General features: G+C 43.5%; 1 protein-coding gene across 2 annotated transcripts in view; it reads right to left on the reverse strand.

The window, feature by feature from the left end:
- The window catches only part of MYOM3 (myomesin 3), a 92,254-nt gene that overhangs the window by 24,998 nt on the left and 44,941 nt on the right, over positions 1 to 22,315 (reverse strand). For both annotated transcript variants that reach the window (XM_082244304.1, XM_082244303.1), the window contains 6 exons: positions 22,036 to 22,214; positions 19,643 to 19,757; positions 19,207 to 19,363; positions 15,177 to 15,283; positions 7,305 to 7,349; positions 4,013 to 4,149 (listed from right to left, as the gene is read on the reverse strand). In XM_082244304.1, the coding sequence (XP_082100430.1) occupies positions 4,013 to 4,149; positions 7,305 to 7,349; positions 15,177 to 15,283; positions 19,207 to 19,363; positions 19,643 to 19,757; positions 22,036 to 22,214 (740 nt within the window). The remainder of the gene's footprint in view (positions 1 to 4,012; positions 4,150 to 7,304; positions 7,350 to 15,176; positions 15,284 to 19,206; positions 19,364 to 19,642; positions 19,758 to 22,035; positions 22,215 to 22,315) is intronic.

The following is a 22,315-nucleotide window of genomic DNA, read 5'->3' on the forward strand; positions in this document are numbered from 1 at the left end:
ACCACCCGCCCGGCGCTAAAATATATATATAAATCAGTGTAAGGTATAAAGAAATAAATATATCTACTCAAATCATGAATAAATAGTAAATAAAATCATGTAGATAAAATCATGTAAAACATGTCACTCTGTGCATCCTTTTAATGCACTAGCTGCCACTGTAAACGTAAAACTTGCAAAATCAAATGTATAATAATAGCCCAATCTGTGCGTCTCAGTTCGTTATATCATACATTCAGCGGCGCTTCAGCACACACAATGTATGTGTGCAAGTATATTAGTCAGTTCCTGCAGTGCTTCAGAGCCTGCAATTGCAAACTAGTCCCAACTCCACAGGATGTGCAGTCACAGCCAGCAAAAAGATTTCTCCTCTGATGTTCAGCACCGGTGATTGTACACACAGTATCACTAATCCTTCACCACACCGACTGTGCACCCCTATGAAGTGGCCACTCACCGAATTGCCCTTGAAATATCGCCTTTATGCATAAGCTGCATGAGCCCTTGCTTCTAGTCGGTCTGTCGTCTCTTAGGCACGTCCAGATCCTATCCGTCCACCAGGGGTCACTATCAGGCTGTATATCTCCTCAGTGCAATTTGTAAGCAAACGACATGAAGCAAGAGAGTAGTGTAATACTGTTTCGACTTTATTAATTAAATAAAACTTCCCTCCCCTTCAGCGTATATGCTTACATTTCAATCACCCTTTGCACGCATATCATAAACACAGAGGCTTTGAAAGGTACCGCCGCTCGCCGACCGCGAGCTAGTCCCTGCTGTGGATTACAGCGCTCCTGCGGCTAACAGGCGAGATCCAGAACAACAGCGGTATCCTCCCTTCGTCTCCTCAGCAGCAGCGTACGTGCATCCTGACCGGTTTCGTCTGGTAGACTTCAACAGAGGACTAACGTGCGCTGCTGCAATCAAGATTAATGTATGCAGCCGGAGGACCTCCCTCCCATCATGATTGGTTTACACCACTGATGGGTTCAAACACCTCTTCATTGCCATTACCTGGCCTGAAGGAAATTCAATATGGACATACCATAGAATCATTTTCTAAATACCGGAAAAACAAGATTAATCGATACAAAACAAAGTTTAATACCGCTATTAACTCTCTTATTACTGCAACCAGTATCTGGTTTTCTTGTAATCTCAACATATGAATTGTACCTATTATTTATGAAGTTAATGTATTTATTTATTATGTATCTACTATTTATGAAATGATTTATTTAAGATTTGACATTTACTGGTTTTAAAACATATCAGAAATTACATGACATGTGCTAATTATGTAATAAGTATGACATCTTGAGGACAGTGGTCATACATGATGGTTTCACCATTAGAATGCACTTTACATTTTACCTATGGCCACATCACCCTGAACATGCCCGATCTCATCTGATCTCAGAAGCTAAGCAGGGTCGGGCCTGGTGAGTACCTGTATGGGAGACCACCTGGGAATACCAGGTGCTGTAGGTTTATTTTTGTGTCAAATTTTGGTTATATCGATTTTAGCATAACCGTTTTAAATATTAGTAGTACTTAAGATGTATGCATCCGGATAGGGCAAGATGGCATGTAGAATTAGGGGTAGAAAGAACTCCATGACCAATTTTTACAAATCGATAGGTTTGGAAATTTTGAACATACATGCTCAGATCTGGGGTTCTGTGTGATTCAAACCCGGGGAATACCCATTCAGATACTGGTTGCAGTAATAAGAGAGTTAATAGCGGTATTAAACTTTGTTTTGTATCGATTAATCTTGTTTTTCCGGTATTTAGAAAATGATTCTATGGTATGTCCATATTGAATTTCCTTCAGGCCAGGTAATGGCAATGAAGAGGTGTTTGAACCCATCAGTGGTGTAAACCAATCATGATGGGAGGGAGGTCCTCCGGCTGCATACATTAATCTTGATTGCAGCAGCGCACGTTAGTCCTCTGTTGAAGTCTACCAGACGAAACCGGTCAGGATGCACGTACGCTGCTGCTGAGGAGACAAAGGGAGGATACCGCTGTTGTTCTGGATCTCGCCTGTTAGCCGCAGGAGCGCTGTAATCCACAGCAGGGACTAGCTCGCGGTCGGCGAGCGGCGGTACCTTTCAAAGCCTCTGTGTTTATGATATGCGTGCAAAGGGTGATTGAAATGTAAGCATATACGCTGAAGGGGAGGGAAGTTTTATTTAATTATTAAAGTCGAAACAGTATTACACTACTCTCTTGCTTCATGCCGTTTGCTTACAAATTGCACTGAGGAGATATACAGCCTGATAGTGACCCCTGGTGGACGGATAGGATCTGGACGTGCCTAAGAGACGACAGACCGACTAGAAGCAAGGGCTCATGCAGCTTATGCATAAAGGCGATATTTCAAGGGCAATTCGGTGAGTGGCCACTTCATAGGGGTGCACAGTCGGTGTGGTGAAGGATTAGTGATACTGTGTGTACAATCACTGGTGCTGAACATCAGAGGAGAAATCTTTTTGCTGGCTGTGACTGCACATCCTGTGGAGTTGGGACTAGTTTGCAATTGCAGGCTCTGAAGCACTGCAGGAACTGACTAATATACTTGCACACATACATTGTGTGTGCTGAAGCGCCGCTGAATGTATGATATAACGAACTGAGACGCACAGATTGGGCTATTATTATACATTTGATTTTGCAATTTGTAGAAGTAGGATATTGCAATATTGACTAATGCAAAATCTAGAGATAAGTATGCCTGAGGAAAGAATCCAACAGATCCTACAAGCTTGTGTCTTTATTAACCTAAGTAGGCACTAAAGAGTATCACTTAAGCTAGGTTCACATTTTGCCACTGGGGTATTGCGCATTTTTCATGTGCACTGCATTAGGCAGCCCATTCAAAATAAATAGGCTGGAAACGCACCTCAATGTCCAATTAAATGAACCTGTACCTTTTCTGGTCGCGCATCACAACACAGGTTAGTGCACAGTGCTACAATGCATGTACGTCCACAAGGTGTATTGGCCTGCCATTCAGAAAGAATGGCACCACAAAGCACCAATGCAAGTGGCAGGCGTTGGGGTGCATGGTATTACCATGCTCATTCCAAAAATGCAATAGTGTGAACTAAGCCTTAAAGCAGACCTATATGAAATAAAAAAATGCAAGGTACGCTTTTTAGGGCTCTTTCACACGGGCGTTCCGTATGTCCGTTTTTCATCCCATCCATTTGCGGATGAAAAACGGACATAATGTATCTCTATGTAAATACGGATGTCAGTGGATGATCATCTGCTGACATCCGTTTTTCGTCCGTTCAGTTCAGTTTTTTGGAACGGAAGAGAACCCTATTTTTTCTTCCGTTCAAAAAACGGAACGGACGCAAAAACGGATGTCAGTGGTGTCATCCGCTGACATCCATATTTACATAGAGATACATTATGTCCGTTTTTTAATCTGCAAACGGATGGGATGAAAAACGGACATACGGACCGGATGACACAAGTGTCATCTGTGTCCGTTTAAAAAAAAAAAAAAAAAGGGAAGTGATCGGGCATAAAAAACTGAACGCCTGTGTGAAAGAGCCCTTAAGTGCCCCTAAAAGCAGCATTAGTGCTTTGAGAATAACTGTTGGAGAAAAATGTAGATAATGAACTTGCCTTTCTCCTGGCTTCTGTCCTCGGCACCTAGGCCTAGACAAAGTTTACATCATCCTCCAGACAGATTTGGGGAATGTAGAGCACACTACCAACACTGCAAGATTTGAAGAGCTCACCAATCCCAGGACCTTGTTGGTAGGAGGTAAGGGGAGTATAATATATTTTTTTTCCCACAGGTTTTTTTTTTTTTTTTTTAACACTTATTCCGCCTTTTAGATAAGGTAGCGGGAATCGACTTAAAAAACTGACCTAAGTATAAACGCCAAACTTTATGCAATAAACCAATGTGAAAGTGAAAAAAAATGTGGCACTCTTGCCTATATTATATACTCTATTACAGATCTACATATTTAAGAAAAACATAATACCGGTGTATTTTGAATGACTTTGTCGTTAAGAATCATCTCCAAATCTGCATCAGAGGACAGTTTTTCTACTTGTAACCAGAGGCGTACGTCCCCATTCTCCAGTACTTCCACATTCCAGCCTGAGATTTTCTGTATCACTAAATAAATAGATTTTAAAATATATAAAATTCTCTCAAGATTGATGTGTTTCCAACATTCAAATCAACAATATCTACACAGTGTGTTTGCATTATTGTGGGTCAACAGCATAATTATTTATTGATTATACCTGCATATGCTTTACTGCTTACAGTTGAAGGCAAACTTTAAAGATGATGTATGGGCAAAAACAATTTTTGTACTTTTGCAGAGTAAATGGAGTGTGCCCCATTTCTGGCTAACCACTTTACCTCTGGAATATTTACCCCCCTTCATGATCAGGCCATACTATCACTTGGATAGCTTTCTTTTGGGAGATCATTTAAGTGCTCCCGGTCCCTCCATGAGTCCCTGTTACCACAGCTCCCAGGACAGACATTACAAGCAGCCCTTGCCTCCAGCTTCACATGCTCCACACACAGCTGATATGTGAGTATTCAAAGGGATGGGCAACTTTGTTCACCCTACTCATATTTTTTCTTCAACATTTGGGTATATCATTGGACCAATTTGATGTTGGTATCTCTGTCTCTCTTTGTAGATTGGTGCATCCACCCCTGGGGAAGTGGAGCCAGTCCACGGGGTGCGTAGCGCCTATACCAGTGATGGCGAACTTGACACCGCAGATGTTTTGGAACTACATTTCCCATGATACTCATGAACTCAGCAGTGTAGTTGAGCATCATGGAAAATGTATTTTCAAGACATCTGGGGTGCCAAGGTTCACCATCGCTGGCCTATACAAATGCACCATGTTTTGAAAGACGGTTCTACATGCCCTTTTTCTTTTATTCAGCCCACAGTGCATCATTCTGTTTTTAAAGTGATTTCATGATATGGATGACAGTTTTTTTTATCATACTATGCAATGTGCTATACTGTTATTTATATGGGATGGGCAACTTTGTTCACCCTACTCATATTTTTTCTTCAACATTTGGGTATATCATTGGACCATATTGATGTTGGTATCTCTGTCTCTCTTTGTAGATTGGTGCATCCACCCTTGAAGAAGTGGAGCGAGTCCACGGGGTGCGTAGCGCCTATACCAGTGATGGCGAGCTTGACACCGCAGATGTTTTGGAACTACATTTCCCATGATACTCATGAACTCAGCAGTGTAGTTGAGCATCATGGAAAATGTAGTTTCAAGACATCTGGGGTGCCAAGGTTCACCATCGCTGGCCTATACAAATGCACCATGTTTTGAAAGACGGTTCTACATGCCCTTTTCTTTTATTCAGCCCACAGTGCATCATTCTGTTTTTAAAGTGATTTCATGATATGGAGGACAGTTTTTTTTTTTTTTATCATACTATGCAATGTGCTATACTGTTATTTATATGTATACTGTATATGGTTTGCAATATGTCATTGACATGTTTACAATCCTATGTAAGTACCCACTGCGATACTGTTCTGCTATTGATTGTTCCAGGAAATAAACATACGTTTTTTTAACATTGACTAGTTTGTTAGCCATATGACACATGCCTCATTTAAAGTCCCAATCCTCCTCTTCCTTTTATATCCAATAAAAAAATGTAAAAAATCGAATTTCTTGATAAATTTAGGCCAATATGTGATCTGCTACATATTTTTGGTAAAAAAAAAAAAACCCCAATAAGCATATGTTGATTAGTTTGCGCAAAAGTTATAGCATCTACAAACTATGGGATAAATGCTGGAATTTTTAATTTTTTTTCTATTTTACTATTAATGGCGGCAATCAGTAACTTATAGCATTTTATGCGATATTTTGGCAGACACTCGGACAATAACTGACACTTTTGACACTTTTTGGGTACCAGTGACACTAATACAGTGATCAGTGCTAAAAATATGCACTGTCACTGTACTAATGACACTGGCTAGGAAGGGGTTAAACATCTAGGGCAATCAAAGGGTTAAATGTGTGCCTAACCAGTGTTTATGTGTACATGGTGTGGTGCTTTCACTAGGGGAAGTAAAAGATTTTAATCCCTGCTTTGCAGGAAAGAAAATGTATTACTTCCCCACTGACAAGACAGGGCTCTACCTTGGTTACATTGGCAGAGTCCTGTCCTATGTAAATTCATAACAATCACCGGGTCCCTTGGCCGGCACCAGGTAATCAACATCTGCTGTGTTTAATCACAGCATAGCTGGGTTTCCGGCAGCACAACCCCTACCTAGAAGTGCCTGAGTTGCCTTTCCAACCGCATAATGTAGATATACAGTCCAGGGCTGAAACTTGCAGGTCCGACTGTAGAACAGAGATAACAGGAGGTTGCTCTCTCTGCACCTCCTCCATTTATAGAAAGCCTTGCATTCTTTTCACTAAATTTAAGGCGATCTTAGATTGGTGGAGAGTGACAGTCACCTGCACCTCCTTCATTTAAGAACCTGAAGCTGATTTAATCACTTAAGTATGCAGAGTCTTTATCTTTTAATCCTTGCCTATGGTCCAGTTTAAACTAGTGTCATAATCACTGCCCCAGCTTTCCTGTTTTATGATGGCTCCTTTCACGTTCAGTGTCCCATGGAGCCATCCTTCCATGCAGGGACTTGAGCTGTATCTACCTACACTGTGTGCATCAATAGAAACACAAAGCCCTGTAGCCTAGGATGGCAAGACACTCCCCTGATCCTCCCTCCTCCTTTCTTCTCCAAGCCAACAGATTTACTCCAGACTGTACTGTCTACTGTTACTCCTTCCTGTGAAGACTGGAAGTTCTGAAAAGCAGCAATGAGACAGCAGGAACCAGAAGCATTGAAAATTGTAAACCGCAAGTTTTGGGGTAAGAATTTTAACAAATAACTTACTGGGGAATGTTTATTTTATTGTGTTCAGCGTGTTCAGCTGAAAAATGCTGAGGGGTATTATTACTTTAATTAATATAACTACTTTAATTAATTATCTCCTTTTGCTCATTAAAGGATAGAAGGAGATTTTTCATGACAAAGCAATGTTGTTTTGTACAGTAATCACGGTCTCCAAAAAGTGATCAAAAGTATTAGCAGCACATATATGTATCTTCACTTGGTCTACAGGTTCAAAAAACATTTATATTTTTCAAATTTCATTCTGATGTTTTTTTCCTTGTTTTAATGACCTTCAATGATTGACAAAGCCTAATCTCTAAATATCACACGAACACCAAAAACCACTTACGTGGATGTCGCACATCATGGCTTTTGCGCATCAGTTCCTCTAGTTCTAACAAGAAAACAGATAATTTTGTTAGTATACTTATAATAACAGTATATTTACAACACTGTTCGTTATTGTTTGGGCTCTGTTTTGTCTCAGCAGAGGTGCCGGTACTCCCCTGGTATGCCCTCCATACACCACTAAACACTGCCCCTTCCACTCCCTTTTTTTAGAGAACAAGAGATCAAATTTTTTCACGCAGGCATTAATATAGCACTACAGTCAGGTCCATAAACATTGGGACATTGACACAATTCTAATCTTTTTGGCTCTATACACCTCCACAATGTATTTGAAATGAAACAAACAGGATGTGCTTTAACTGCAGACTTTCAGCTTTAAGTTGCGGGTATTTACATCCAAATCAGGTGAACAGAGTAGGAATTACAACAGTTTCTATATGTGCCTCCCACTTTTTAAGGGACCAAAAGTAATGGGACAGATTAACAATCATAAATCAAACTTTCACTTTTTAATACTTGGTTGCAAATCCTTTGCAGTCAATTACAGCCTGAAGTCTGGAATGCATAGACATCACCAGACGCTGGGTTTCATACCTGGTGATGCTCTGCCAGGTCTCTACTGCAACTGTCTTCAGTTCCTGCTTGTTCTTGGGGCATTTTCCCTTCAGTTTTGTCTTCAGCAAGTGAAATGCATGCTCAATCGGATTCAGGTCAGGTGATTGACTTGGCCATTGCATAACATTCCACTTCTTTCCCTTAAAAAAACGTTTTGGTTGCTTTCGCAGTATGCTTCGGGTCATTGTCCATCTTCACTGTGAAGCGCCGTCCAATGAGTTTTGAAGCATTTGGCTGAATATGAGCAGAAAATATTGCCCGAAACACTTCAGAATTCATCCTGCTGCTTTTGTCAGCAGTCACATCATCAATAAATACAAGAGAAGCAGTTCCATTGGCAGCCATACATGCCCATGCCATGACACTACCACCACCATGCTTCACTGATGAGGTGGTATGCTTTGGATCATGAGCAGTTCCTTTCCTTCTCCATACTCTTCTCTTCCCATCACTCTGGTACAAGTTGATCTTGGTCACATCTGTCCATAGGATGTTGTTCCAGAACTGTGAAGGCTTTTTTAGATGTTGTTTAACAAACTCTGCCAATCTGGCCTTCCTGTTTTTGAGGCTCACCAATGGTTTACATTTTCTGGTGAACCCTCTGTATGGTGAAGTCTTCTCTTAAATGTTGACTTTGACACACATACACCTACCTCCTGGAGAGTGTTCTTGATCTGGCCAACTGTTGTGAAGGGTTTTTTGTTCACCAGGGAAAGAATTATTCGGTCATCCACCACAGTTGTTTTCTGTGGTCTTCCGGGTCTTTTGGTGTTGCTGAGCTCACCGGTGTGTTCTTTCTTTTAAAGGATGTTCCAAACAGTTGATTTGGCCACACCTAATGTTTTTGCTATCTCTCTGATGGGTTTGTTTTGTTTTTTCAGCCTGATGATGGCTTGCTTCACTGATAGTGACAGCTCTTTGGATCTCATATTGAGAGTTGACAGCAGCAGATTCCAAATGCAAATAGCACACTTGAAATGAACTCTGGACCTTTTATCTGCTCCTTGTAAATGGGATAATGAGGGAATAACACACACCTGGCCATAAAACAGCTGAGCAGCCAATTGTCCCATTACTTTTGGTCCCTTAACCACTTTAAAACAGGGCCAGGCCAATTTTCCCCTTTTAGCGCTGTTGCATTTTGAATGACAATTGCGCGGGCATGCAACACTGTACCTACACCAAATTTATGTCATTTTCCCAACACAAATAGAGCTTTCTTTTGGTGGTATTTGATCACCTCTGGGTTTTTTCCTTTTTGCTAAACAAATAAAAAAAGACCGAAAAGTTTGAAAAAAAAAAAAAAAAGTTTTTTTTGTTTATGTTATACAATTTTGTAAATAAATACGTTTTTTCCTGCACTGATGAGCACTGATGAGACTGCACTGACAGGCACTGATGAGGAGGCACTGATGGGGTGGCACTGATGGGGTGGCACTGATAGGCGGCACTGATAGGCGGCACTGATATGCACTGATATGTGGCACTGATAGGTAGCACAGATATGCAGCATTGGTGGGCACTGATAGGCGGCACTGCTGGGCACTGATAGGTGGCATTGATGGACACTGATAGGTGGCACTGACGGGCACTGATAGGTGGCACTGACGGGCACTAATGGGCACTGATAGGCGGCACTGGTGGGCACTGATGGGCGGCACTGATCTGCACTGATGGGCAGCACTGATGGGCACTGATAGTCGGCACCGGTGGGCAATAATGGGCACTGGTGGGCGACACTAAAGGATGGCAATGATGGGCACTTGTGGGCAGCACTGATAGGGAGGGCACTGGTGGGCAGCACTGATGGGGAGGGCAATGGGGGGCTCCCTGAGCCCTGATTGCCATCCCTGGTGGCCATAGTGGGCATCCCTGGGGTCATAGTGGGCATCCCTGGGGTCATAGTGGGCATCCCTGGTGGATCTAGTGGCACCCCCCCCCCGAGGGTCTGCACTGGTAATCAATGATCTGATTACCAGTGCCGCCCCCCCCCCCCTGTCAGGGGAGCCGCCGATCGGCGCTCCTTTACTCGTGCCTATCAGGCACGAACTAAGGAAAGCCGATCAACGGCTGTTCCTGTTTACGATGTGACCAGCCGTGATTGGACACGGCTGATCACATGGTAAAGAGCTACGTCAGTAGTCTCTTTACCGAGATCGGAGATGCAGGGTGTCAGACTGACACCTCGCATCACCGATCGCCGCTCTGCGTGCCCCCGGGGGGGCGCCCAGAGCTGTGTTATCCTGCCGCCGTCATATGACGTCCGGTCAGGATAACACAACCACATTCCCGCCGTCATTCTGCTATAGGGCGGGCGGGAAGTGGTTAAAAAGTGGGAGGCACATATACAAACTGTTGTAATTCCTACACCGTTCACCTGAACTGGATGTAAATACCCTCAAATTAAAGCTGAAAGTCGGCAGTGTGTTTGTTTCATTTCAAATCCATTGTGGTGGTGTATAGAGCCAAAAAAATTTGAATTGTGTCGATGTCCCAATATTTATGGACCTGACTGTATATTTAAAAGCACTGCACAGTATACAGATTGCTTTGCAACTCCAAAAGTACATCAGAGTTCACATTCTATTATATCAGAAACCAACCATGATTATGCAATACTCGGAGGTGCCCACAACACAATGCAAAACATGACCAGAATATAATATCACAGCGTCAAAATATAATAGTGCCCCAATATGGCACATGTGGAACTCTGAGACTGTGCTCACATTGTACCAGAAGACCCAATATAAAACATTCTCACTAATAATCCCTGGTGGTATAGTGGGTGCCCCCACCATATTACTAATCATTGGTGTTCTAGAGAAGAACAGATACATACAGTGGGTATGAAAAAGAATCACCCCCCTTTAAAATAATCACATTTTGTTGCTCTGCAGCCTGAAATGAAGATAGACACAGTTTTTGCTTTTTCCAGCCATATAACAACTTATAACATCCAAGTAAAAGATAACACCGGCATGTCAGAAAAAAAAATCAAAAACAGAATCACTGAGTTGGAAAAAGGATCACCGCCTTGTGTAATTTTTTTGAACCACCTTTTGCTTTATTTGCAGCCTTTAGTCTGTAATTATAGGAAAATCTGCTTCCCTCTGCCAGAAAGTTGTCAACGGGAACAAGGTTTACCTTCCAACGTGACAATGACCCAAAGCACAACCAAAATGACCACACAATGGTAGAAGGAGAAAAGGGCAAATGAACTTGCATTGCCTAGTCAGAGCCCAGACTTAAGCCCCATTGAAAATCTGTGAAATTACTTAACCACTTCATTTTTTGCACTATAAACAAAAAAGACTGACAGTTTTTAAAAAAAAAAAAAAACAATATTTTTTACATTATGCTATAAAACATACCCAATAAAAAAAATGTAAAAAATCAAATGTTTTCATCAATTTAGGCCAATTTGTATTCTGCTACGTATTTTTGTTAAAAAAAAAAAATCCCAATAAGTGAATGTAGCAGATTTTCCAGGCCTGTGGCCTAATGCGGGTCTGCCATTGTTACCGGTTACCTTTCCAGCCCATGTGAGCTGCGGCCCTGGATGTAGAGACGGAGGCATGGACAACTCCGGCATCTTGGTTTTGTTGTTTTATTGTAGATAAAGGGGATGGGAGAAGGGAATGAGTGGGATACTCCTTTAGGCTTCAACTATGTACACTTGGGACTTGGCTCCTGAAAAATGCCTGTTGGCTCTACCTTGACGCCAGCCGGCGCCAGCCAACGCTCACTAACTCTGAGAATACTCTGTAGCTTAATAGAAGTGCTGAATCCTTGACTTAAAGTCCAAAAGATCCAGGACTGTGAAACTGTAGAATCACTGACACTGTTACACTGCAACAAGTCACTGAATACTTCCCTCCCGCCTTGCTCTGGCTTGAGGTAGTATGATGTAGAACTGTAAATCCCAACAGGCACACTCTCTGTACAATTCAGGGCCCCATAGTAGGCACCCCCTTTAACTTGAATCCTTTGGGGTTCACTGTCTATGTACCCCCCTCTGTAACTTCAGGGTCCTCAGCCTAGATACCCCCTTTCCCGCTAGCTGACACTGGATCCCAAAACCTCTTCCGGAGTGGTCCTCTCTGACTCTGGCAGACCCCCAGGGGCAATCCTCAGTACTCATGACCTATGTAGGCTTTCCTTGGACTGAACCCCTCTCTGTCTCCGCAGGTTCTCGGCACCCTGGATCCCCTCAGCTCAACTCAGCACTCTCTAAATTCTCAGGCGACACCCAGAGACAAGACATCCTCTTTCCTTAGACAGGAGGAGAGACAGCCACACTCTCCATCCTGAGACTCTGCTCCCACCAAAGACAACGTGTTATGTGCCACCCCCAAACTTATACCTACTCCCAGAATCCCTTGCAGCACAATCTGCCTTCTGGGGTAGTTACAAGCCTGGATGTGTCCCCTGATTGGGTTTCCTCCACCGCCCTATGAGAAACCTCTCACAGGAGGCAGTGGGGAGACTCCCCCTTCAGTAGGCACATCTGGAAACCATGACACCCTGACTAAATAAATCACAGCCCTGCTGTTAGGCAGACAAGGCCCACTATACCTTTACCTAGCACCTACCTGTAGGGTGCTACATGTATCTTGATTGATTTGTGCAAAAGTTATAGCGTACACAATTAGATTTATGTCATTTTTATTTTTTTTACTAGTAATGACGGCGATCAGCGATTTTTAACGGGATTGTGACATTGCGGCAGACAAATCTGACACTAACTGGAGGAAGATAGAGATCTGTGTTTCTGCTTCTGTTTCTTCCTCTGTGACAGAACAGCGGTCTGCCTTGTTTACATAGTTCTGCCTCTCCTCTAAACAATCAGCGGGAGCCGCTGATTGTCTCCTGCTGTGTCCAATCACAGCGGGAGCTGGTCATCCGCAGCGTGAGCGTGCACCTCAGACCCAAAGCAACAGGTACGTCGGTTTGCACAGGAGAGCCTCCCTGCCGCAGTATATCTGCATAGGGTGGTCCTCAAGTGGTTAAAGACTGCATTCCACAAACGATCACCATCAAATTTAACTGAACTTGAGCCGTTATGCAAAGAAGAGTGGGCAAATATTGCAAAGTCCACATCTGCAAAGTTAGTAGAGACATATCCCAACAGACTAAAGGCTGTAATTAAAGCAAAATGCGGTTCAACAAAATACTGACACAAGGGGGGTGAGCCTTTTTCCAACTCAGTGATTCTGTTTTTGAATTTTTTTCTTACATGTTGGTGTTATATCTTTTACTTGGATGTTATAAGTTGCTCCGAGTAAATACAGCTTGATAAAACAAAAACTGTGTCTGTCTTTATTTCAGGCTGCAAAACAACAAAATTTGATTTTTTTTTAAATGGGGGTGATTCTTTTCTATACCCTTTCTATAAAATGAGGCTTTGTGGAATAGAGAATGTATAAGAGAGTGTGCAGAATGAAGTGGCATAATATAGGGAACATAAAGAACAGCTTACAGAAAAAGCAGGTGTGAAATAGGGAGGGTACAGCAATTCTAACAGAACAAGGAGGTGTGGAATAAGGAATGTACAACACATTGTATAGATTGGAATGGTGTACAATAGGGAACGCATATTTAAAAAAAATGAGTTCAGGACATATTTGTTTCATGTGCAATGATAGTCAGAATGATTTGATTGAATAATGCACTGCACCTCAACACATAAAAACCTTATAGCACATCCTTTCAGTACCTGTACCCACAAAATATGCCTTATTACTGTATCACAGGTGAGAGTTTTAACAGGTGCACACAAACCTTTTGACAAAGCTATGCTCATTTCCCTTATTTATGGCTAGTGACCCCAAGCAGTAGCCCCCAGACCATCATTTGTCAGCCAGCATCCAAAGACAACAGTGTTCCTCAAAATTTACAGTTGACGTCACACAATGACAGCTATATCCACACTTATTCATGGCCAGCACTGCATGGCAGTGGTGTGACATCACTGTAAAGCAAAAGCCTATATGACACACTTCTCCCCTTTAACTGAAATCCAGCACCAGCACAAGAACACAAAGGAGTGCTGCTGTGGGTAGAGCATAATAGCACAGCATCATCATACATTCCTTGCCACCTTAATCACTAGGTCCTTTCCCAGAATGACCAGCTTAGGAACGGCAATTGTACAGTACATCACAGCATACAGAATGAGGCAGTCTGGAATAGGGAGCATGTACCTCATTGTATCTCAACACATAAAAATGTGATAAAGCATGTGCATTGTTGTAGTGCTGAGCCTTTAGTGCCCGATCAGACCTGTTTGTTTTAAATCTTTTTCCAGCCTTACCCAACCCCCAAAACCACCCAAATCTGGAAATGCCATCAACTGCCAAGGCTCTTTGACCTCCTTTATACATACGTCATCTAACTCTGGGCACAGCCCTTAGTACCTTTCCCCCCCCCACACACCCACCCAGCTGGCCACCTTTACCCTGATCACCACCCTCTTCCGCTATGGCTCTGTGTCCACTTACCCACCTACATCCTTTACCCCACCCACTTACAACACCAGTCTCTTCTGCCCTGGCTCTGTGACCACCCTTAACCACAGCACCACCCTCAGCTGGCCACTCTTGTCTACAACACATCAATCAGTTTGCATCTCTTACCTACAACACCACTTGTACTTGACCCAACTCTCGCCACCCTTACATACACAGGACCACTCTCTTCTGCCATTGCTCTGTGGCCATCAGTAACTGACCCCACTCTGGCCCCAATACTACTTCTTTGTCTGACCTAGGTACCCACCTCTTGCCACCCTTACCCTGAGGGCCACCCTCTTTTGTCACAGCTGTGTGGCTACCCTTATAGCTATTCATTGGTGCTATACTACCTGCATAGTACCAGCCAACAGCAGAAGTTTATTTTTACCACCCTTGCAACACCAGCTTCATCTGCCATGGCTCTGTGATCACTCTTAATCGGGAACAGGAAAAGCTAGCTGGAGAGGATAGAACAAACGGTATGTTGACAATATGCCTCCTTGACTTTTTTTATACTACACCACCAGGTTAGACAGGCTAGATCCAACCCTGGTACAGCCTGGCTACAGGTATGTTCCAGCAGAAAAAGCACTGACTGTAGATATACTTTAATACTTAAATAGTACATATAATATTATATATTTCAGACTAAATAGAAAGGTACAATTAGAGAAGAAAGCTGACGATTAAGATCTGGTTCCAAAAGATGGACTGTTCCTCCATAAGAGGATTTTTCATACCTTCCTTTGTTAGCATGTGACTAGCAGATACTCCATCTGTATTTGGCACTTCAACAGCATAGGTGCCTATGTCTTCCTCAGAAGGATTTGTCAGAATAAGTTTGGACCTATAACAATAAACAGCAAAAGGATATATGTTTTTATTGTTTGTTTGCTCTTATAATTGAAGAATAAAACATTATAGTGCTTACATCAATAAAGCATAGCTATGGTCCAAATCTAAAATCATATTCTTTTCTACATTGTAAATCAATTCTTTCTAGCCTAATTCTATTATTCTAAACAATCTTGAAGGTGGTAAACTTACTATGTGAAGATTCCAACACACTTTCTTGAATTCTGTAACACCTATTCAACATCCCCTGTGCCTAGGCACTGCTGTGTCACACATTTCACAGAGCCTGTGTTTTTGCCGAAAACTCCAACTTGCTGAGAACTCAATCACGTTACTTCCTGTGACTGTACAGCAGGAATAATTGGAGATTTCAACCACCTGGTGTTTTCACAGAACACCGGCAGCCTTTACACTCCGGTACATGCTATAATATGTGGACATTTTTAGTCTGCCTGCTAGTAACCAACAACATGGCCGCCTCCAAGGCAGGAACAACTAGTTGGAGGACTAACAATGTCCACCATTATAGCGTGTACCGGAGTGTAAAGACTGCCGGTGTTCTGTGAAAACACCAAGTGGTCGAAATCTCCAATTATTCCTGCTGTACAGTCACAGGAAGAAACGTATTTGGAGTTCTCTGCAAGTTTGAGTTTTCGGCAGAACACCGGCCTTCTGAACTACAGAGGTACTGAGAGGAGGAGTTTCAGGAGGCGGAGTCAGTACAGGAATCGAAAGTAAACAGCAGAAAAGAAGCTGCAAAGCATGCAGGGAATCCAGGAAGTTGTGAAAAGAGATGATCAGCAGACAGGCAGCACTCACAACATGAAAGGAGATTTTTTCAAGTAAACTAATATTGAATTGTCAATTACAACTATTAGGGTTAAAAATTAGTGCATTGGTACAATTGGCGCTACTAAACTACAACACTCCTATAAACATCATGTAATATAAAACAATCAACAAAAAATTATTATTATATAATTGAATAAAATACTCTAAGTGTCCTATGTGGCAAGCTGTAACACTTTCAGGTGTTTTCACCTCACCATAGCTTGTTAATAATTATCTTGTATAGTGCAGCGCAAAACTCCCAAAAAAAAATCGAATTGCATGTAGTCCATTCAAGTATGTATCAAACAGTCCAGTACCCAGTGCTTCTTGTGTGAATAAAGAATCAAACTTCTTGTGACAAGTAATCCACCACCAGATGAAATGCCTGCTCGCCTCCCACAGAATGATTAAATGCCCATCAATATCATCCAACTGATACTATTAAATCCCGACAAACATCTCCTCACTTCACTCCCATTCTCCATATAAAAACAGATTTATTGTCCCCCACAATAAAAAACACTTAGAGGAACTAAAACAACATGCGCCTGTATTATCTCTTGTCAGCCAGCTCGCCACAACAACCCGACCGCATCGGTGGTGTGACGTCACAGGCCTATAGGAAAGTGAAGCCGAACCTGGGAAGTCACACCACCGCCGCGGTCGGGTTCGCAGTGGTGAGTTGACTGACAAGTGATTATACAAGCTCATGTTGCCTAGTTACTCTGAGTGTTTTTAACTGTGGGGGACAATAAATCTGTTTTTTATATAGAGAGCACTATGGTGTTGCATTTTTGTCCCTTATAACATGTGGAGGAACTCATGAGAGGAGGAAGAGTCAGGAGAAAGAGCTGATTCCTGGAATCCGGGAATGAAGTTAGATGTTTGCCGGGATTTAATAGTATCAGTCGGAATGATATTGATGCGCGTTTATTCATACTGTGGGAGGTGAGCAGGCATTTCATCTGGTGGTGGACTACTTGTCACAAGAAGTTTGATTTGTTATTTACACAAGAAGTTTGATTCTTTATTCACACAAGAAGCTTTAGGTTTTGGACTCAGTGCTGTATTTTGGCCTAGGCCAACAAGGCCCAGGCCTAGAGCTGCCCCCCCCCCCCACCTGAGACTCGATTGGCCACTGGTTGCTAGAGCCGCATCTCTCACCCCCCTCTCTCACTCACCCCCCCTCTCTCTCTCTCTCTCACTCCCTCTCTCTCTCACCCCCTCTCTCTCTCTCATCCCCCTCTCTCTCTCTCATCCCCCTCTCTCTCTCTCTCTCTCTCTCATCACCCCTCTCTCATCCCTCTCTCTCTCATTCCCCCTCTCTCTCGCTCTCTCTCTCATCCCCCTCTCTCATCCCGCCCTCTCTTTAATCCCCCCACTCTCTCACCCCCCTCTCTCTCCCAGCTCTCTCTCATCCCCCTCTCTCTCTTCCCCTCTCTCTCTCTCATTCCCCCTTCTCTCTCTCATCCCCCCTTCTCTCTCTCTCACCCCCCCTCTCTTTCATCCCCCCCTCTCCCTCCCTCCCTCCCTCACCCTCTCTCTCATCCCCTCTCACCCCCCTCTCGTGAGATCTCAGGGGTTCATGCTGGGACTTGTAGTCTTCAATTTTGGATCACATTCATTAAAAAAGGAGTGGGGCAAATTTACATAGGAGGAGGAGGGAGGGAGCCCAATTTTAGTCTTGCCTAGGGTAGCATAAAACCAAAATACACCACTGGCTGGACTGTTTGATACATTTGTTTATACTTGAATGGACTATATGTAATTAGGTTTTTTTGGGAGTGTTGCGCTGCACTATATAAAATAATAACTATTAGGGTTGCACTGATACTGTTTTTTTTTTACCGGCGAGTACGAGTACCGATACTTTTGGTCAAGCAAAAAATGGCCTGGTCATTAGAGGGGTAAGACCTTTCCGGAGTGAGCTGTGGAGGAGAGTACTGAAGGTGACCTGTGGATGGGGAGGTGAGCTGTGGATAAGGGGGAGAGGGTGAGCTGGCAATGAGAGTTGAAAAGGTGACCAGGGCGGAGAGGGTGAGCTGTGGAGGAAAGTAGAGATGGTGACATGTGGACAGGGAGGTGAGCTGTGAACATGGGGGGGGGGGGATGGTGAGCTGTGGACAAGAGTAAAGAAGGTGACCTGTGGATGGGGAGGTGAGCTGTGGACAGGGGGAGAGGGTGAGCTGTGGATGAGAGTAGAGAAGGTGACCTGTGGACCAGGAGGTGAGCTGTGAACAAGGGGAAAGAAGGTGGGCTGTGGATGGAGGGGGGTGAGCCGTGGACAGGGGGGAGAGGGTGAGCTGTGGACGAGAATAGAGAAGGTGACCTGTGGACCAGGAGGTGAGCTGTGAACAAGGGGAAAGAAGGTGGGCTGTGGATGGAGGGGGGTGAGCCGTGGACAGGGGTGAGAGGGTGAGCTGTGGAAAAGAATAGAGAAGGTGACCTGTGGACCAGGAGGTGAGCTGTGAACAAGGGGAAAGAAGGTGGGCTGTGGATGGACGGGGGTGAGCCGTGGACGGGGGGGAGAGGGTGAGCTGTGGACGAGAATAGAGAAGGTGACCTGTGGACCAGGAGGTGAGCTGTGAACAAGGGGAAAGAAGGTGGGCTGTGGATGGAGGGAGGTGAACTGTGGACAGGGGGGAGAAAGTAAGCCTTGAATACACCCATTATTTGGCAATACTTCTTTCCCGAGGAATGGCAGGATTGGGGGCGGGAATAGGGGCAGGGTTGGGGGAGGGGAGTTGACTGGCGAGGGTGGGTTCCTGCACCTATTCTCTGAGAAAAAAGCCCTGTTTTGAGGTATGCATAGATGTGCATACAGACAGAGTGTCTATGTGCCTCTTGTATGAGATGTGTATATCCAGCAAGTATCCAATGACTAAGCAAGATGGACAACATACAGCAACATGGACATAGAGGTAGAATAGTTAATAGATATAGATGCAGAAATAGCTGTGAGCATAATTCTTAAATGAATATTAATTCATAGTATAACAATAACATCTCTCTATGGAAAGTATAAAGAAATTTCACAGTCAAGTCCATGGACCCAGAAGGTAAAATAATTATTTCAGTAGTTACGTATTTCCATCTGTAGAAATGTCTGTTCTTTCTGAGTCTGGAGGTCCCTTGTAGTCCTTGGACCAGAGGAACTGTGGATTGTCGACTGGCTCTGAGTTTTCAAATGAAAGGTAAATAAATCCTTCCTCGTCTACCCCAACCTCAATTTCATTTGTGCCTGTGGATAAACATTACTTTGTTATTTGAACACAAAAGCGTTGTTTTAACAGGAATGCTGTCATTAGGGTTAGGAAATAGAGCCAATACAAACCATATCAAGCATGGTCTGAAAACAAACACGACGCTTGCTAATAATAAGGAAACATTTAAGCATGCACATTCCAAAAGAAGACAATAGTGACCTTGAGCAAAAAAAAAAAATTATATATATATATATATATATATAATATGTGTGTGTGTTTTTAATATATATATATTCATTTATGAAAGTTCAAACCTTCTTTAGTGGCAGGCAACACAGAATCAGATGGGAGAGATGGAATCCCAGGCCCAGATGTGTTAACAGCAAGGACACGGAACTGGTACCTTTTATCTGTTTCCAACTCAGAGATCTAAATCAAAAATGTATATTATTTCAAATATGACACTCTCCATTTCGAGATACTATTCTAAAATATATTAGTACATTGTCCTAGGAAAAAGAGTTCACATAGTAACTCAGCACTTACTTCACAGTGACATACATATTGCTAGAGCTACTTAAAGTGATTGTAAACAATCATCTTGTAATACAATCCATTCAGTTTAAAATAGAAATGAAAGGCAAAAACATTTCTGTAGTTAATTATATATATATATATATAAAAAAAACATTATAAATACATTTTTTGTTTCCTTTTTTTTTTAAATGATCACATTCCCTGTATTATCAAATACATAGGAACTGGAGGAGCAAAAACAGTAATACACTGAGCTTCCTAATGAAAGGCTGGGCAGGACAAGTCTGATCATTGGAGGAGAGTACACTGAGTCCCCAGCACAGCTAAAGAACTGGCCACGCTGGGCTCTCATGCCTAGTGTGGTCATTTTTTAATAGGAAAGCAGAGGGACTGGCAGGAACACTAGGAATTTCACACAAAGGAAGCAATACAAAGGGAACAGGATACTTCCTCATACAATTACATGGTAATTATGAAATGTTGGGTTTACATATTCTTTAAAGCTGAACTTCCCTCTTTGATTGTAAGCTCTAATGAGCAGGGCCCTCTGATTCCTACTGTATTAAAGTGTATTGTAGTTGTACTGTCTACCCTCAAGTTGTAAAGCACTGCATGAACTGTTGGCGCTATATAAATTCTGTATATCAATATAATCAGAGGCGTAACTAGGCCCCGGTGCAAAAAACCATGAAGGGCCCCCCCAGACCCCTGGCCCGGGGGCCCTTCCCTTCAAGCCTGGGGCTCTTCCCACTGATCCTGGGGCCCTTTACTCTCATTGTGGGGCCCTTTATTATGGTCCTGCAGCGGGACCATTTCACAAGTTCTGCAGTGGGCCCCCTTCCTGCCATCTTGGGGCCTCCCCACGGTGGTGGAATGCCATTTGCGATCCTGGAAGTTCACCCACTGGTGTCAGTAGTTTTTATTTTTTGGTATTTTAATTGTATTATTTTTTTGTATCATTTTATTTGTTTATTTTTTTACAATGTCACTGACTATGAGCGCCGGTTCACATTACAGCGACGCTACTTCGCACCGCGACCTCGGAGGTCGCGGTGCGAGCAGCGCGCCGCGACCTCGGAGCGGCCGCCACGGACTTCATAACATTGAAGTCTATGGCGGTCGCCTCCTGGTCGCCCCAAAGAAGCTCCGGACCCTTTTTCTAGGTCAGAGCGACTTGTGTCGCTCCTATTAGAACGGGTCTGCAGCTTCCCTATGGGAGGCGACCTGCGGCGACCTGTGAGGCGACCAGGTCGCCTCACAGGTCGCCCTAGTGTGAACCGGCACTGACTCTATCCATTCAGAAAAGGAAGGAGCTGGTAAATTACATATTTACTGACCCCTTCCTGGTTCTCTATTGTGACACACCCCCTGCAGCAGCCAGCAGCAGAGGGGAGAGAGCACAGTGGGGGGGGGCAGCACAGTGGGGGGGGGGCAGTGGAGTGCACAGGGGGCCAGAGACAGCAGAACAAAAGTGAATTGGATAGGAGGGGCGGCATACAGAGGAACAAATCTCCTCCATTTTCCTCCTGCAGCTAAAGGAGGAAAAAGGAGGACAGTGATTTCTCTACATGCTGCCCCCGCCGCCCCTCCTGTCCAGGTCGGTGTACAGGGGAGCCGCACAGGCCCCCTGGAGCATGGGGCCCGGTTGCAATTGCAACCCTTGCAACCCCTGTAGTTACCTTGCAACCCCTTACCATCTCCTATACTGAACATGCTGTGTTCATTAAGAAGGGCAGCAAGTTAGATTGGGCATGCTCCATTTCCTGACAGGAGCCAGCATCACCCAGTCCTTTCCTCCCCTGCATGGGTGTCCCTGGCCCATCCCTTTTATTCATTGGATTTTGGTTCTTTCAGTTATGAAATTCACCCATCAAGGCATTCTTGTATAACTTCTCCCAAGAGCTAGAGCACTGCTTGCATCAGGTCTGAGGGCTCTTGGAAGGAGTACTGAGTCAGGATGCTGTGATCTTCTTGGAAAGCTACAGTATGTATTGTACTCTACCAGCCCCTCCCAGCATCCATGATCTATGCATTGCATAGAGAAACTCAGAAACACAGCAATCCGGGTCTAAAATAAGATATGTAATGAAAACAAAAAGTTTTTTTTTTAAATTGTAATAAAAATGTTGATTGGGGAAGGCAAAATATAAGCAGTTTTATTATACAATACCCTCATATGTGATTCCATAGTAGGATCCTCATTAATCTTCCTCCATGTCTCAGTGCCCTCCTCACATACTTCTACTATGTAGCCATTGACTGGGCTGCTCCCAATATACACAGGGGGCTCCCAATGGAGCATCAGTGTGCTATCACGTACTTCTCTACATCGGACATCATAAGGGGGACCTATGAATGTAAAAAAAAAAACGTTATTAGAGGCGGTCCTCACATGCCCTGGATGTAATATTTTGGAACTCTTTATACAGTATTTAAAATAAAATCAATTT

This window comes from Pelophylax lessonae, assembly GCF_965119305.1.
Source record: "Pelophylax lessonae genome assembly, chromosome: 2".
Lineage (NCBI taxonomy): Eukaryota > Metazoa > Chordata > Amphibia > Anura > Ranidae > Pelophylax > Pelophylax lessonae.